This window comes from Genypterus blacodes, unplaced genomic scaffold (genome assembly GCF_046128005.1).
Source record: "Genypterus blacodes isolate CSIRO-AG114 ecotype Tasmania unplaced genomic scaffold, CSIRO-AGI_Gbla_v1 ptg000201l_1, whole genome shotgun sequence".
Taxonomy (NCBI): Eukaryota; Metazoa; Chordata; class Actinopteri; order Ophidiiformes; family Ophidiidae; genus Genypterus; species Genypterus blacodes.
In genome coordinates, this window is record NW_027467000.1 from 215,107 (window position 1) to 232,972 (window position 17,866).

At 46.3% G+C, this 17,866-nt stretch overlaps 2 protein-coding genes and 1 non-coding gene across 3 annotated transcripts; 2 read left to right on the top strand and 1 right to left on the bottom strand.

Annotated features, from left to right (window-relative positions):
* LOC143015441 (high-affinity choline transporter 1-like) lies at nt 1-13,633 on the top strand. Its single transcript, XM_076169423.1, has 9 exons — nt 1-201; nt 990-1,630; nt 6,654-6,767; nt 7,680-7,835; nt 8,539-8,687; nt 9,353-9,496; nt 9,924-10,077; nt 10,199-10,416; nt 12,087-13,633. The coding sequence occupies exons 2-9, from the start codon at nt 1,447-1,449 to the stop codon at nt 12,633-12,635; spliced, it is 1,668 nt and encodes a 555-aa protein (XP_076025538.1). The 5' UTR covers nt 1-201; nt 990-1,446; the 3' UTR covers nt 12,636-13,633.
* A 1,600-nt stretch (nt 13,634-15,233) lies between these two features.
* Nucleotides 15,234-16,765, bottom strand: cox20 (cytochrome c oxidase assembly factor COX20). Its single transcript, XM_076169411.1, has 4 exons — nt 16,622-16,765; nt 16,030-16,144; nt 15,877-15,940; nt 15,234-15,799 (listed from the first exon to the last, which is right to left on the bottom strand). Exons 1-4 carry the CDS (start codon nt 16,649-16,651, stop codon nt 15,670-15,672), a joined length of 339 nt encoding a protein of 112 aa, XP_076025526.1. The 5' UTR covers nt 16,652-16,765; the 3' UTR covers nt 15,234-15,669.
* On the top strand, nt 16,206-16,277 carry trnae-uuc (transfer RNA glutamic acid (anticodon UUC)). Its single transcript has one exon. It is a non-coding gene; the product is annotated as a tRNA-Glu (tRNA).
* Nucleotides 16,766-17,866: the final 1,101 nt, after the last annotated feature.

Here is a 17,866-nt window from a genome sequence, read left to right on the forward strand (position 1 = left end):
GTAGGTAGTACTGGGCTAGTTTACGAGTTCTCGTGTTTTATAGTCATCAGAGGAGAAAGGGAGGGAACAACTGTGAGCCCCCATCAACCAGCTGTCCACAACACAACAGCAACACGTGAAGCGACAGCTGAAGCAAGACCAGAGAAAGAACAGGGGAGGAAAGCAGCTATGGAGGGAATCTGGAATGTCACACCTGAGTCAGTGAGTACAACTCCCACAGAATTCCCAGCAGAGCTTCAACCTGACCGCCCCTCCGCCTGTAACAGATAGATACTATAGTGTTAGTGTAGCTGTAGAGCAGCCCAGAGCATCGACACCACAGAGAGCAGACAGCAGTACCGTGACCAAGAGAGAGGGTCAGATGATCAGAGCCCTGTACTGTGCTGACACTCTCACACACAGAGATGATGTCACATTAACAAAGTGATCATCATACAAAACAACAGAAAAACAATTAGGTCACTTAAGATACAACAGTGGAGCCAACACGAGTGTAGAGTTACACCAAGTCACGCTGCGTGACGGTGTGTTTTACCAGTCTGTTGCTCTGTGCTGCAAATCCAATCTGCTTTTGATCACCTGACCACTTCTACTTCAGGAAGGTAGACAATATATATGTTTAAAAAAATATTTGGTTGTGCCACTTTTACATTTTTTGCGTAGCAAAAGTTAAAAAATATGGTCAGAAAATTAATTTAAACAATTTGAAACATTATTTCACAAATAACACACACAGTTCCTGACTCAAACATATTTATTAAATACATTTTGGATATTTGTCATTGACCCAAATACAAATGGAAAATTCATCATCCCCGAGTTCACACCAGCTCAATCGTAAACATGAAGAACAATGAGCTGTCAACTGTGCTGAGTGTGTACCAATGTGTGTGTGTGTGTGGGGGGGGGGGGGCAGCAGCCTCGAATTTTAGTGGTGACCAAATATGATTTGCCTTTGCAGTCACGGATCTAACCTTCATTGCTTCCAGGTTAACATGTTTGCCTATAGGGCCCAGCAATCGCTAAGTCCGCCCCTGGCCTCAGATGACGATGGTGATGACGGCACAGATTTGGACGGCCAAGAGGAGGGACAAGGACAAATCCTGGGATGCAGATTATGTGGAAAAATACAGGATTTCCAGTTCAATCTCTTCGTGCCAGGCTCACAACTGATCAATCATCAGTTACTTTTACAATCGGCCAAATTATTATTGAAACATCATCATATGGATGCGTCTCATATGTCCCAGACGGCTAGTGAGTGTGTGCGTGTGTCTGTGTGTGTGTGTGTGTCTGTGGTAGTCGCTGACGGGTTAACAGGTGCAGTTCCAGCCGCGTCCTCTTGGGGTTTGTGGCTTTTACGCAGACGCAGGGAGGGAATGTGATTCATCACCGGAGCGGCGCAGCGCTCAGTCTCTCCCTCACACCAGCACCCGGCGCTCCATCATGGCTCTCAACATCCCCGGCGTGAGCGTCATGGTCTTCTTCTACCTGCTGGTCCTCGGCATCGGCATCTGGGCTTCGTTCAAGTCCAAGAGGGAGGCCAAGAAGACCCAAGGCGACAAGACGGAGATGGCGCTGCTGGGGAACCGGGGCATCAGCCTGGTGGTTGGGATCTTCACCATGACCGGTGAGTGGCGCGGCGCAGCGTGGGCAGCGCGGAAACGCGTTATTCGCGTGTTTGCACCGCACATCCGCCGCTTTCACGCGATTTACATCGTTTTTGTGTCACGTGTTTGTGACACATGGCGTCATGGTCGCTCGGACGTTTTGTCCTCGAAATGCATTACAGTAATTACAGAGAGAGAGGGGGGGGGGAGAGAAAGAGAGAGAGAGACAGAGACAGAGAGAGGCAGTGAGAGAGAAGGGGAGAGAGAGAGAGAGAGAGAGAGAGACAGAGAGAGGCAGTGAGAGAGAAGGGGAGAGAGAGCGAGACAGAGAGAGGCAGTGAGAGAGAAGGGGAGAGAGAGCGAGACAGAGAGAGGCAGTGAGAGAGAAGGGGAGAGGGAGAGAGAGAGAGAGAGAGAGAGAGAGAGAGAGAGGGAGAGAGCGAGAGAGGCAGACAGAGAGAGGGAGAGAGAGAGAGAGGCAGAGAGAGGGAGAGACATAGGGAGAGGGGGGAGAGAAAGGGAGCGGGAGGGAGGAATTTAACGCGTCACGCTCTTTTACTTAATTAAAGTAATAGTGACTGAATTATTAAAAGACATTAATTTATTTTCCATATTCAGCTCCTCTGTGCTCTCATTTCGACATGATTCTGTATAAATAACCGCGGACTCCTCCGCTATGCAGCAGCTTCTCCTCCTCCACTCAATCTCAAAACACATCTTAGATTACAGTGCTCCGCCAACACACACGTACACACACACACACACACACACACACACACCCATGTTTGCCCAAATCATGTGTGTGTTTATTTAATGAGCATTTCTGGGTGTATGTTATGTCTTGCTTGAGTCTTTTGTCTTTGTGTGTAATTCATGTGTATCAAAGAAAGGTGCTATATGAAATAAAACTATTAATTCATTAATTCATATTATTAGTCATATTTTTACTGTTATCAGGCAGCTGTAGACTGGAGTCTCATGTTGGACTCGTCACAGTTTGAACTTTGAAGCCAACATAAAACACGTCTGTGTTTGGTGTCTCAGCAACGTTCCGTGTTCCTGCTTTATCAGGAGGTCTAGGTGTTTTCCCCGCCTTTGATGTTGTCCCGCACGTGTGTGTTTTTCAGTGTTGACACTTTCCTCGGTCACTGGTGTCACCTCAGGTTCACGCTGAGGTGTGGAAATGTTAAATTTGCCAGAATGCACGACGGTGAACTTGGCATGCTGAGGTCGCAACACGGTCAAGAAGTGACGTCTTCACTTCCCCTCATCAGATTCCGTCTCAGAGGATCTGGTCTCTCTCCACCTGTGTCTGACCATGTGAGCTTGGATGAACACTTTTCATTGTGGTTCTGGTTTCAAAACCTGTTTCCCGGTGTGCAGGTGTGTTCTCAGAGCTCACATCTCGGATCATACCTGGTGGACTCGACTGTTCTCGTCTTGCTGGGCCGGCTTCAGATGTCATATCTATGCTACATCTCGGGCTCTGGCCAGGGTTCAAACTTCACCTTCAGGTTGAGCTCAAACGTCTGTAGCCACTGATATAAGATATAAGCAGTACAGTGTAATGTCGCCCCCAGGCCAGTAGGAGCGCTAGGTTTCCTTTTATTAGTTTCTCCACAGCAGTCATACATCCAGGAAGTCACAGTTGTGTGTGACTCGTGTGTGCAGAGTCACTGTATCGTGAAACGATCTGTCATCCTCAGCTTCCTGGGCTTCACCATTGAGGTCAGAGCTCACAGAAAGTCAGAGAGTCAAACAGTCATCATCTGCTTTCACAGTTAGAGACAAAGGCAGTGAAGTTATGACTGCATTCAGATGCAGGCCTGAACCTTGGAGATAGTTTGGACCTTTGTGCCAAGCGTGAACACGTGATGGCAGCCTGGTGAGCAACCTGTCGAGCAACTCAATCTCATTAGTCTGGCAGAATCCATGGAATCAAATCAGGGAAGTGCCAATAAAGTAAAGACTCACCTGTCTGCAGCACTCATCTGCCCCAACTACAGCACTCAAACACACTTTATTCAAGGGTGAATCGGCCTCACATAGTCCTCTCCTGGATACTAACTTGTATCCATATTGTATCATGTGTAGAGATTCAGACGTTCAGAGGATTATAGCTTTCCCTTGCTGTAATGTGTCTCCTGTTGTGCTTTGTTTCCTTCAGGATTGAGTACAATCTGTTGTTTTACGTGTTGAAGCTCAAATATCACCTTCACAGGTTTAGATGTGAACGTGTGTGGGACTTTACCAATGTCTCAAAGCAGTGGACAGGAGCATGCTAACACACAGCTAGTTAGCAACAACTTGACCACCAAGAAACAGGAGGGCCGTGTGGGTAAATAAATCTTCAGGTGGTAGTCCTCCCTTAAAACGCTCTTGGTGCAAAGCCTAAGTATAGCGTTTGACATCTCCGCAGCAGTCTATCGTTACAGTAGTCAACAAGACGGTTAGTATTCCCGGGAGAACAAACACAGATGCCACCGACTGGTAACTTACGAAGACTCTTTATTAGCGCATACACACAGCATAAATAGAGCACGTAGGCACACCCGTCATAACATCACATGGCATCCCAACATAACATAACGTCACTGTGTATGCCACTCAACACTCATACTATCAGATGCCACTCAACACTCATACTATCAGATATGTTTAACACTAAGAGTAAATACAGGAACTGAGAGGACGACTTAACAGGAAGAACCCAACGCCGTGACATCTGTGACGCAACTGGCTGGCCTGCACTGTCATCCAGGCAGAGCGCCTCCTCAACCCGTGTGCTTGGTAGGGCAAAGCTGTGGACAGCTGCGAAAGGGAGAACTAGCAACAAACCTCCCCAAAGACCAAGTCTGCCGCTAGAAAACAGATTTACCTCACTACTGCAGGACCCTGGATCTCCATCTGATGACCCGGATAACTTCTCATCCTCACACAGCAGCTGAAGGGAGAGCTACCGACTTGGCCTCAAACTCTGATTGATAAGATGTTTTCCCAACGATATCGTCGGGTTAGGAGTAAAATTGTTCAACGCCAACCTATTTTTACTTCCCGGGTCACCCATCTGTTCCCTCTGCCAAGGACAAGAGACAAGAGGAACCAAAACAGGAGGATAACATAAAACAGTGCAGCAGAAAGCCTGAAGGACAGCCACCTCAGCCCCCACCCAACCAGAGCTCTGATTATGGGAGATACCAGAGCTGAGAGCTGGAGCCTCCACCCCCCTTCTCCCACCTTCCAACACCAACGCCTGTAAAGATCCACCGTTATCACCCCCCTAAACACCATCCCATCTCTGCGCTGCATTTGCCACGGTCGACCACAACATATTACTAGAGGGGCTGGGTAGGACTTTCTAGCACAGTACTAAGCTGGTTTAAATCATATTTAAAGGACAGGGACTACTTTATATCTATAGGTAATTACACATCTGAACAGACAAATATAACGTGTAAGTTCCCCAAGGCTCCATTCTGGGGCCTCTACTGTTTAACATCTACATGCTTTCAATGGCGCGATTATTGAAAACAACAAAATAAGTTATCATAATTACGCAGGTGACACACAAATTTACATAACCATGTCACCTGGAGACTATGGTCCGATACAAGCACTAAGTAAATGTGTTCAACAGATCAATGACTGGATGTGCCAGAATTTTCTTCAATTCAACAAAGACAAAACTGAGGTGGTTGTTTCTGGAGCCAAGGAGGAGCGATTAAAAGTCAGCGCCCAGCTTCAATCAGTAATGTTAAGTACCGCAGATCAAGCCAGGATCCTTGGTGTAGTCATGGACTCTGAATGAAGACCTGAATTTCAACAGCCACATTAAGACAATTACAAAGTCAGCATACTATCAATTTAAGAATATATCAAGGATTAAAGGATTTATGTCTCAGCAGGATTTGGAAAAACTCATCCATGCATTTATCTTCAGTAGAATCCACTACTGTAACAAGGTCTTTACAGGTCTACCTAAAGAACCCATCAGACAGCTGCAGCTGAACCTGAACGCTGCTGCTCGAGTCCTCTCTAAGACCGAGAAAGTGGATCACATCACTCCAGTTCTGAGGTCCTTACACTGGCTTCGTCAAATAATTACTGCTGGTCTATAAATCACTGAATGGTTCAAAGTAAGCATGGAGAAGCAGCGTTCAGTTTTTATGCTCCACATATCTGAACAAACTGTCTTAATTTCTTTAATTTCTTTCTGCTTTTAATTGTATTTAAGTGTCCTTTTCTTTTCATGGTGCTTTTGATATTTTGGCACTTTGAATGGCCGTGCTGCTGAAATGTGCTATGTAAATCAAATTGCCTCGCCTTGTCTTGCTTTTACATTCATATGTTTTACATAATTAAATTCCTATTTGGTGTATACAGCGCACTGTCTACAGCTCAAACAGTGTCAACGAAGACATCGGAGGCTTTCTAGGTTTTGTTATGCTCATAACATAGCAGAAGTTCAATGTTGTTGTCATTAAAATGCAACATGTTGCCACGACCTCGGCGGCTTTAAAAGTGCGTTTGTGAGGAGTTTAGAATGTGTGAGTGACTAACTGCGGTTCCACACATGGTGGGAGTGAGTCACAGCCATGTGGGGGTGAGTAAGAGACAAGCAAGTCACCTCTGCCTTTGTCGCCATGCTCCTCTGTCCTCTCACCACTTCATTCCCACATGTTAGCTAGCTCATAAAGATGAAGTGCAAAGCAGCAGGAGGAGCGAAGAGTCCAGTGCTCCTCCTGAAACGCAGCCCTTTGATTGGTGGAGGGTCAGCTGGTGACCAGAGGTGAGGGTTACAGGAGAAGGAAAGGAAACTCTTTAGAGTAATGCATCATTAAATTTACAGTATGTTCCTAATTAAATTTAATTTGGTATTAAAGTTGCAGTAGATGGACAGAGTGATACGTCTGTGATCGTGTTACCAGCAGGTGCAAGTTATGCTTGAGTGACAGCCAACCCTCCTGTTATTCATTCCTCCTTCTGACTTTGCATTTCTCTCCCTCTCTCCCTCTCTCCCTCTCACGTGTTTGTGTCACACAGCTACATGGGTCGGAGGAGGCTTCATCGTGGGCACAGCGGAGGCCGTGTACAACCCCTCCATGGGACTGATCTGGGCCGTCATGCCAGTCGCTGCAACCTTGTGTTTTATCGTCGGTGAGATTCTTGTTTCCAGTCCTTTTTTATGTTACCGGGAAACACTCCACCCCCGCCCCCCCACTGTGCCACTGTAGAATCAAATGAGTTCAGGCGTCCAGGGGCGTCCTACTCCAGTGAGTTTAATAAGTTCCCAGCACCGCATAGACGGTAAAGTAGATTATATAATGGGAGACAGTGTCCTTGGTGATGTCTGAGGCATGGACACAGTAAGCAGTCGCAGTCATTAATCCGATGTAATCTGTCTGACCTGAAAGGTATGGAGAACAAGTAGGTGAAGGGTTATGTGGGCTTATAATGAGTATCCTGATATATGTTTCCACTTAAGGCACACAAAGTGCTACCATATATCTGTTTGTTTCCCACCCAAGGATGTGATTGGTCAAACAAAATGCCCCACCTCTTTTGCTTCCCCCTGCCGGCAAAACCCGAAACCTTAAAACGCATAAAGTCTGTGTAGGTTCCTTCACTTTCTCATAGTGAAAGGTTCTTCTTCTGTGTTGCCCCTAGACTTCTGTACAAACTCCTGCTGCCCTCCTGTCAGAACAAGGGTGGGGGAAACAATTACGTCGTGCGAAATTAGTAATAAAATATACTCCGAGATTGACTCCTATGTTGTTTGTACTCCACTAATAATGTGTCAGTCAGTCTCCAAAGTCCTATTTGTAAACTCAGGGTATTATTCTATATATTACATACATTTTACAAAGTCTATTCTTCTTGTTTTGATGGTTTGGGCGGCCCACAGGTCTGAAGGCCCACATGGTGGACGCCTCTGCACCTGTTGAGGAGGAGATGTATTCACTGTATACTCAAAGCCTAACGCCGGTGGCCGGGGCAGGGGCAGGGGCAGGGGAGGGATTGATATAAATGAAGGTCTAACTTTTCTGTACGTCCTGTTCCGTCCTGGAGGTGGCCTGTTCTTCGCCGAGCCTATGAGGGACAGGAAATATGTGACCATGATGGATCCTTTCCAGATCAAGTATGGAAAAGTCCCAACAGCCGCTCTGTCCCTGGCCTCACTCATATCCGAGATTATGTGGGTGACAGGAACACTTATAGGATTAGGTAAGAATGCGGCGCGTGTGCGTGCGTGCGTGCGGGCGTGTGTTTGTGCGCGTGCGTGCGTGTGTGTTTGATTGCGTGATTCCTTTCATGTTGACCCTGGCAGCTGAGCAGCTGTTGGTCGCAGCTCTGGATCGCTGAGTGAAACTCAAACCCTCTGGACTCTACGGTCGGCTTGAAATAACTCACCGTAATAACAAACCGTATATCACAGCAGCAAGTGGCCATAAGTTCAGCTTGTGATTTACTATGACAACAGCAACCGTGACGATGATAACGATGATGATGATGATTATGATTATTACTACAGGGAAAATATGGACAGCAGCGGTGCCAAATAATTAAATGGTGGTGTGTGTGTGTGTGTGTGTGTGTGTGTGTGTGCTACTTAAGTGTGACTTCATTTATCACAATAAGTCATAATAAATACATCATCATTATTGATTATATGTACAAAATATGACACTAAAAGTCATGTACTTGTGCAAAATGTTGAGCAAAAATAATCCTATTGAACCTTTGCACAACTCTGTCATTGGATGCTGATGAAATTATTTCCTGATTTCTAAAAGTGTTGACTGTGACTGGATTTGAATATTCTGTATTTAATCAACACATTTCTGCCTTCACTCTGACACCTTACGACTGTGTGTGTGTGTGTGTGTGTGTGTGTGTGTGTGTGTGTGTGTGTGTGTGTGTTCCCCAGGCGTCACCATGAGTGTGATTCTGGATCTGTCGTACACTGCGAGCATCTGGATCTCTGCTGCTGTGGCCATCACCTACACACTGATGGGAGGTCTGTACTCTGTGGCCTACACAGACATCATACAGCTCATCCTCATCTTCATCAGCCTGGTGAGTCACGAGCTGCGTTTATGTTGCAATAAGCCTTGTCAGTGTTTGCATGAAAAGATGTAAGAGACTTGGTTTAGTTACACGAAGAAGAGAAGTAAACATTGAGCCGCTTCAGCAGTTCAGCGGGATCTGGAGCAGTAGGATCTGGAACAGTAGGATCTGAAACAGTAGGATCTGGAACAATAGGCTCTGGATCAGCAGGATCTGGAGCAGTAGGATCTGGAGCAATAGGCTCTGGATCAGCAGGATCTGGAGCAGTAGGACCTGGATCAGTAGGATCTGGAGCAATAGGATCAGGATCATCTTTAGATAGGAGCTCTATGTCTCCAGGCAGAGCCAAGTGCCTTAATAGAGATGGAGCTGATTCAGTAAAGGTCTGGATGGATCTTCAGCAGCTCCAGAGCTCCATCCATTGATTAACATTCATATCTCCTACACTAAGAAAGAGAGAGATCATTCATGTTACTATGGGAGGTTTACAAGGTCAAGAGGTCAGATTATAAAAGTCAAATATACACAGAGATGAAGGTATGTAGAGGTTTGCTGCCTCGTTCGCTCAACATTCAGAACGTTCTCTCTCCCTCTCTCTCTCTCCCTCTCCACCTTTCCCTCCCTTGTTCTCCCTCTCTCTCCCTCCCTCTCTCTCCCTCTCTCTCTGCACACAGTGGCTTTGCGTCCCCTTTTCCATGATGAGCCCGGCTGTGACGGACATCGCCCAGACGGCGTTCAACTCGAGCTTCCAGGCACCGTGGGTGGGAGTGCTGGAGGCGGACAGAGCCTGGAGGTGGATCGATAACTTCTTACTGCTGGTGAGGCTTCGGTTATGAGAGATTCACAGGAAAACGGGAAAACAAAAGGCTGCTGAGAGTAAAGCCAAGAAACCTCCTGTCTGTCTGTCTTGTCTTCTTCTCTGCTCTTCTTCTTCCCTCTGTCTGGCCTTTCTTTCCTCTGTCTTGTCTTTCTCTCTTTTCCTTTTTACTTGTCATTCTTTCTCCCTCCTTTCTCATTATGTGTCTTTCCTGTCCCGTGTCTTTGGTCTCACTTCCTTGTCTTTCTTCCTCCTGTCTCTTATCTTTCTTTGCATTCTTCCCTCTCATGTTTCTCTTCTCTTATCCCTCTCTCTCTCCACTTGCTCCTCCTCTTCTCTGTCCTTCTGCCCTCCTTCTCGTCTTTCTTCCCTCTCTTGTCGCTCCCTCTCTTCTCATTCTCTCCCGTCTCTCTTGTCTTCTGTCTTAGGGTTTGGGGAATCTGGGGCTTCAGAACTTCCACCAGAGGACGCTGTCTGCAGCTTCGTCCTCCACAGCCAAGATCACCTGCTTTGCTGCTGCCTTCATCGTCCCGACCTTAGGCATCCCTCCCATCCTGCTGGGCGCCGTCGCTGCCTCCACAGGTACTCAGACACTTTACAACATTTATGTATTCATGTATTAATATAGATAATAGTTATTGTGTAATTAAATGGAAAAACTAGACTTCCATGTGTTTATTCATGATGAACCTGTGATCCTCAGACTGGAACCTGACGTCCTACGGTTCTCCGTCTCCCTTTGATCGCGGGCAGACCAGCCTCGTCCTACCCATCGTCCTGCAGCATCTCACGCCGACCTACATCTCTATCGTCGGCATCGGAGCCGTGGCGGCGGCCGTGATGTCGTCGACCGACTCGGCCTTGCTGTCAGCGGCCTCCATCTTCACCTCCAACATCTACAAGAGCATCCTGAGGACGCAGGTGAGGAGCAGGTCACTCTTAGCTTTGGATTAGACCATGTGACAAGCTCAGGCTACAGAACTCTGAACCCTACATATGCAGTGAATTGTAGGATTGGTTGGGTCGAGGTTCTTCTCTTCGTCTGGACCGCCTGGCTCCTTGACAGAATATGTGTGGATGAAGGTCTGTGTTTAAGAAGCACTGCTGGATTTGTGCCCCCTAGTGGTCAGATTAGTTAATAGAAGAACAAAGAGAGTCCTTCAGGTTGTTCCAGCACTTCTTTCAGCATCATTACATCGTTACACTCTTTGTATTTGAAAGCAGCTCCTTACTGGTTTGATTTACAGGTCAATCAGCTCGGGGTCACATGCTGCTTGTTTTACACGCTGCATCTCTCACAGGGAACGCTCACATTGCTGCTCCTGGTGGGAACCCATCCCACAGTTCTAGCGTATTTGCTTGTTAAAAGGTATCAGTCCTCCACTGAACTATCCAGTTATCCCACACGTGATCCGGCTCTCATTTCAGCTCCCACAGCAGCTCTTAGTAATTGACACCATTTAAAGAGAAGAAGGAGCTCACGAGGCAGGAGGAGCTCACGGGGCAGGAGGAGCTCACGGGGCAGGAAGAGCGATCAGGGCAGGAGGAGCGATTGGGGCAGGAGGAGCTTTCGGGGCAGAAGAAGCTCTCCAAGACTCAGCACACAGTGGTGCTTTCAGTGTCTTTCAAAGAGCTATTTTTGTCTTAGCTGCTTCTGATACCTGATACGGGTCAAATTGGTCCCAATACTAGATTACTAGTTGAGCTCTGCCCACTGACGCCTCACTGGTGAGTCAGAGTCATGTGACAAGAAGACCAATTACAGCATGGGGGGGTGGGGGGTCAGACCAAGACCAAGTTCAAGTTCAATCTGGTGAAGAATCAAAGTCTTTATTGCTTGGAAACAGCCATTTACACATAGCATGTCTTAGAGATCAGTAGGATATGATTATAACTGAGGCTGAGTGAGGCTGAATCAGTTTGTGCTACTTCACACATTCAGCTTTGGACCCTGCAGCTACTCAGCCAGCGCTGTCCTCCAATACAAATATTCTGTCCTTCCTCCGTCCTTCCTCTGTCCTTCCTGCGTCTTCAAACTTCCCCTTCTGCTGGATAGTGCAGCTCTTCCTCTCTCATTGTCTTTGTGTGTGTGTGGCCAGCTGGCACTCTATTTTTAACTTCCTGTAAAGTTTTATGTAGCTGGTGTGTTTCAGAGGAGACAACATGCCAGTGTATGAAGCTGATGAAGTCCTCATTCCAAAGCTGCACACGGATCATACACATGCTGGTAGTTTTACAGGGAAACATTGAGACGGAGAAGAGAGAGACATGTTGTTTTCTGTCACTCCCTCATCTGTTTCAATGTGGAGGGGTTTGGTTTCATCATATATCCGTACTGGAAGATCTCCAGCACCAACAGGGAGGGATTCCCTTCCTCTGAGTGCTGAGGAGGAAGGGATTCATACAGTCAGTGTGAGTGTGAGTTGTGTCCATGCATCTGTCCGTCTCATCTTAGTGTAACTCAACACTACAGTGGCATGAGGTGGTTTTCCTCTTTGAGTTTGTGTCGTTCCCTCTTTTGCCGATTCTCCCTCTGGACCTGTTGTGGACGCTCCATATACAGACTCTTTGTCCTTCCTTCCTTCCCGCAGGCCTCTGAGACAGAGATCGAGTGGGTGATCCGGGCGTCTGTGGTGGTGGTGGGCCTGGCCGGCACATCGCTCACCCTCATGGGTAATAACAGCGTCCTGATGATCTGGATGCTGCGCTCTGACCTCACCTACACCCTCATGCTCCCTCAGCTCGTCTGCGTCCTCTTCTTCGACGTCTCCAATGGTTACGGGGCCATTATGGGCTGTATTATCGGCTTGGTGTTGAGAGTGCTGTGTGGGGAGCCAGACCTGGGGATACCAACCATCCTCAAATTCCCAGGATGCATTCTGGAGAACGGCGTTTATGTCCAGTACTCCCCAATCAGGACCATCTGCATGCTCTCTGCTGTAGGGTCCATTCTGTTGTTCTCCTATCTGACGGGGCTGCTCTTTAACAAAGGTCTGATTCCTGAGCGCTGGGATGTGTTTCAGGTGAAGGCTCAACAATTTAAACAAGCGGAAGGTGGATCAGACACTGTGGACGTGAAGTTAAAAACGCTCGATGAGAGCGACGAAGCATGCGAGCCGATGTTAGAACTGACATGTTAGAAAAGAATTGAGAATTTTGTTTTTTTAATCTGAATGGACTGGTCTGATCCAGTTTTATGTACGTATTTGTTTACGTTTTTGTATATTTTGATTTTTTTTGTACACTTTTCTGTGCAGCATAAATCCCAAAAACAGTTATGCTCTGCATATTTAGAGCGCAGAATTTTATCTGCATTTTTTTATGCAGCAGTGGAACCTTCAGGATCCTTTTACATTCTATCATTATTACTGTCATTCTTTTAACAAAATGGAGCTTTTAGTTCGCACTCTTGCGATTCAAAATTTACTTTGAAAACTGTTGTAAAAAATCAAAATGTCCTAGTGTTACATTGACAAGAGATTCTGCAATGATTGACCAATTAAAATGCAGAATTTAGCCCAAATGATGGAATGATGAAATAGTGTATTAAGTCAATCAACCTTAAAACCTACTACGCCATTGTAAACTGACATAAATGTGAGTGTGAAGAATCACGACCATCTCTGCCTGGTTACACTAGAATGATGCAAGTGATTTCCAGGAAATAGAAATAGTGTTTTTACTTTGCAGGTCCCAGCTTGACTTGTTTAGATGATTATTAATCATTGCTATCAATGAAAACAATCATCACTTTCAACATTTCAAGTTCTTGAAGAGACATTTTGAAAATCCATGACTTTTTCAGGATTTTCAGGATTGCAGAAACTCTTCTCCCATCAGGTGGTGTGTGTGTGTGTGTGTGTGTTTTCTGTCATCCAGTCTGTGAGTGATTCATGAGGCACAGCTGCACATTGAGCTTGTTAAGGGGTAATTGCATCATGCAACCTTGTTCCCTCCCTCTTTGTGAGCCTTTGCCCTGAAAGAGGTGTTACGGTATTTCCTTATTTGCATGGTCAGTAAGCTTCTCCTAAACACATCACGCTAAAACACCTGCTTCAGTCTGAGGATGAATTAGAGCGGGATGAAATCTGAGTGACTGCATTCACAAGTGTTGGTGATCAATAAATCTGATGTCTAAGCCCCACTCTTGTTGTGTTTATTTAAGAAGGAAGTGTTGATTCGAGCTTCACGGGACAAAGCCTGACGCCACATGTGTGTTATTATACAAACATATACAAACAAAAAAGCTACACTGAAACAGTAGCTTATGACGTTACAAGCTACTCCTGATATACTCGCTACTATAAGCAAAAACAATGAGTCAAATAAATGAAAGTGTGTTTGTGTGTGTGTGTGCGCGCATCAAAGACTCCCCTCACATTTCAAGCAGCTGTGTAGCTTTTAGCCAAGCACGCAGCTGCTAGAGAGCAAGATGGAGTTATGGTCAAGCTACTGGGGAAAAGTAGCTGAGTTAGTAGCTTGAGTACGTGTAGCTAACTAATCCCCGACACTCCTTACACGTGACTCACAAAAATAAATCTCCTGAGCTCTACACAGCTCCCTGACGTTACACGAGATGCCCTCTGGCTCCGGACGTGTCCGGCTGCCAAACACTCTGGTGGGACACTCGTCCCCCCGGGCGACGGACGCTGACAAAGATAACCCTGTTCTATAAAGAGCATGAGCAGGGTTCACAGCCCGCCGCCTTCTCTGCTGCTCAGCTCGGAGGAGTTTGTGATGCTACAATGGCTGACATGAGACTCTGCCGCCACCTTCTGGTCCAACAGCTCACCTGCAACTCGTGAAATGTGAAATAAGTGTTCTCCCCATGTTTCCTGAGCTCTGTAAGGAGGAATATAAAACACAAGCTGTCCCAAAAACCTGAAAACGTTGAGTCACTTCACCTTTAGAGGGCAGCATCACTTCCTTTTTCCATTTCCAACCTTGTAATCACCACCATCCGCTTTACTCAGCACGACTTCTCTCTGGTCCTCATGTTGCCCGTCTGGATAACACTTTAACTCTTTACAGCCCACTGTAACGTTCATCTCACCTTCCTCTCGCTCCTGCAGTTAAAGACAGGAGGAACATTTTACAGAAACGGAGTCCTGGCAAGGAATTCTGATGTTTTTATCTGTTTAAATAACAGATTAACTAATATTAAGAATTTAGTATAAATGAAAACAGAAAAAATATTCCATTTAAATGTTGCATATAAACTCTAACTCAATCCGTTTCTTCGCCTCAGTCAGACTCGACACCGCGGGGGCGCTGTGGTTGTGATTGAACTTTTTTCTTGATGTCCGCTTGGAGGACGCGATCCACACCTGCGCAGTAGATAGACGCGAAATATTCCGTGCAGCGGTCTCCTTGGAAACATGCGTGTTCTCGGTCCTCCAGGTGATGGTCTCCAAGGGGCGGAGCTGGCAACACGCCCGGCTGCCTGCGGAGTCGTAAACATTATTCATGACTAATCAGGAGAATCGATGGTTTCCATGGAAACAAACAACAATGGCGTCCTACGTGCAAAAGGAAGGAGAGCTGCTCTACTTAGCGCGAGCACAACAAAGAAACACAGGAGTAAAGAGGATGTGGAGTGTGACGCAACGGGACCAGAGAGAGAGAGAGAGCGAGAGCGGGACCGAGAGAGACTCCAACCATCAACATGTCCACCGCCTAGTTTGATTATCACATCCACTTAATAAGACAAGAAGAAGAAGAGCAAAACCAGTGGAGATGAATCCCATATTTATTCTTTAACAAGCATAATTCTAATATAATCTCAAATCACCCTCACTCAAACAGAGACGCACAAACATCACACTGACAAACCATTAGCACGACTGAATGTTAGATTTTTGTTACCAGATGGCCTTCATGATGTAAGGAGGGAGGTGTGTGTAATGATGGCGGGAGGTGTGTATGACGGAAGGAGGTCTGTCAGATCTCTGCATGCTCACATTTACAACACAAACCTGCAGTAGTTGTGTTGTGTGCTTCTGTAAAACGGCTTCAGTGATTCAGTTTACGTGTGAAGACGCCGCACAATAAATAGAATATTAATGTCCATCAGCAGGGGGGTCAGGAGGAGGGGCCTGGTCTGTTCCTGGGGTCAGGAGGAAGGGCCTGGTCTGTTCCTGGGGTCAGGAGGAGGGGCCTGGTCTGTTCCTGGGGTCAGGAGGAGGGGCCTGGTCTGTTCCTGGGGTCCAGCACGGTCCCTTCATACATGACCTTGTTCTTGATGCCGTCCTGGACCAGCCGCTGCTGCACACGCTGCTTGGCGTTGTTCATTCTGCAGTAAAACCTGAGCACAGCGACGCAGGACGTCATCACCAAAGTGTGGACAAAAGGAAATGACTTGAGACAAACGGGCGGACCTACCAGGAGCCCAGCGTGGTCAGAGCGAAGCCTGCCACGCCCACGTCAAAGGACCGCCTCACCCGACCTGTCAGGGAGGAGGGAGGAAGGGGTGTTGACATTGTCAACACACACACACACACACACACACACACACACACACACACACAGACTCACTGGTGGCCAGGAAGTGCAGCAGGCCAGCAGCCAGAGCTCCTCCGGCTCCATGCAGGATGGCCTCTCTGGCACAGGGAGTCTTCTGGACGTCCAGGATCCCCAACAGCCTGAAACTCTGCAGGGCACAGACACACATGCGCACACAAACAATCTTTGTTATTTAGCAATATACCATGTCCCATATGGTCTAGCGGTTAGGATTCCTGGTTTTCACCCAGGCGGCCCGGGTTCGACTCCCGGTATGGGAACGTTTCGTTTTCTGCTCCTGACCGGGTACCGGTGCTTTCGAGCTCAAACATTATCCAGCGTTTGTCAGACGTTATAGCTTTGTAAGATAAATTCTAAAAAGAAAATCTCTATGTAGCGAAGTTAACTCAAGTGTTGTGGGAAAAGAGATTTTGTAATACAAACAAACACGTTGACATTTACAGAGACATACATGTTGTCTTCATGTCCTGTGAGACGCGACCGGTTGAGATTTATGCTAAAAAAACAAACTTGTGCACCTAGAAGGTGAAACGGACATCTCAGTCATTCTTCTGTTGACCTTCCGATAAAATCACCGTATAACTAAACAACAACAAACACGAACCTTCTTCGTCTCCTCTTCCTCTCCAGACATCACACCGCCGGGTGAGATTCTGTACGCAAGGAATTCTTTACATTTATGTCACAGAAGCATCAAGAGTTATCGCGTTGGTCTCCACGCATGCGCTTAAGGTGCCGCTCTGGTCCGTCTGTTATTAAGCGCCGACCAGAAAAAGGGGAACCGATGGCGTTAACTAGAAGGTTCCGGGGGTCACGAGAGCGAGAGCGATTTTTATTTTATTAAACATTATGCAAACAAAATCATAGTTCATTTGCCAAACAACAGAGGAGCCCAAGGTTTAGATAATTGTTACAGTAAAGTACTGTGCATTTCAGATAATATCAATGAATCAATATGTTGTTATTGTGTGTTTATTTTTATTTATTTGGACAAAAAATCGGGAATTCAACTTCAGGTTGCTAAACAACAAATGAATGTCGCTCTTTCTGCAGAAATGGAGGATAGATGACCGGTTATCATAAACTCTGGGTCAGTTTGATCTCTGCCAAATAGATTGTAGAGACGTTAAACAACAGGATTAAAGTGTGAAAGAAAAGACGTCAGGAGGAAGTCAGTGTGTCACAGTGGTCCTGGTTGAGCGCGCAGGATTACCCAGCAGCTCCCGGGACTCCTTCATCATGGAGCAAACATTCAATAACGGAACAAAGTTCATTATCCCAGGGTTTATTTCACTTTCAGAGATGTTTACGAGCCAATCAAGTCCCCTGATACTGCTTAAGGTTTGATGACCATCTGTTTCCTCAAACAAACAATAACTATCATCCGATTGGATCATCTATAAAAAATAGAAAACCGGCCCGCAGGATGACTTTGCAAAGTGTGAAAATTATAATTTATTTAATAAATTTTGACATTAATTTGACATTAATGTCAAAAATTCAAACATTTTTCAGACTTTCTTTGAGCCATTCAGTATTTTAAAAAATCATGGTTTTTCAGACATCACAAGTTTAAAACCCCTCAGATTTCAGCCTTCCTCTTGTGAGTGTATTGTGTCCCGTTAGAGTGGAGGTGAGTAGAAGCCGAGCGGCTGAGAGCTCTGAACTCCAGGATCAGAAAGAATGACAGAATGAGGAAATGAACATTGAGGAAAAGCGTTGGCGTCTCCAGATCCAAACTGAACTCCAGTACCGATACAAGACAACCTGGAGAGAGAAAACTGTCACTTATCCACCGCCGCCATCGCATCAGATCAGAGCAAGAAGAGTCACATGAAGAGGGTCAACA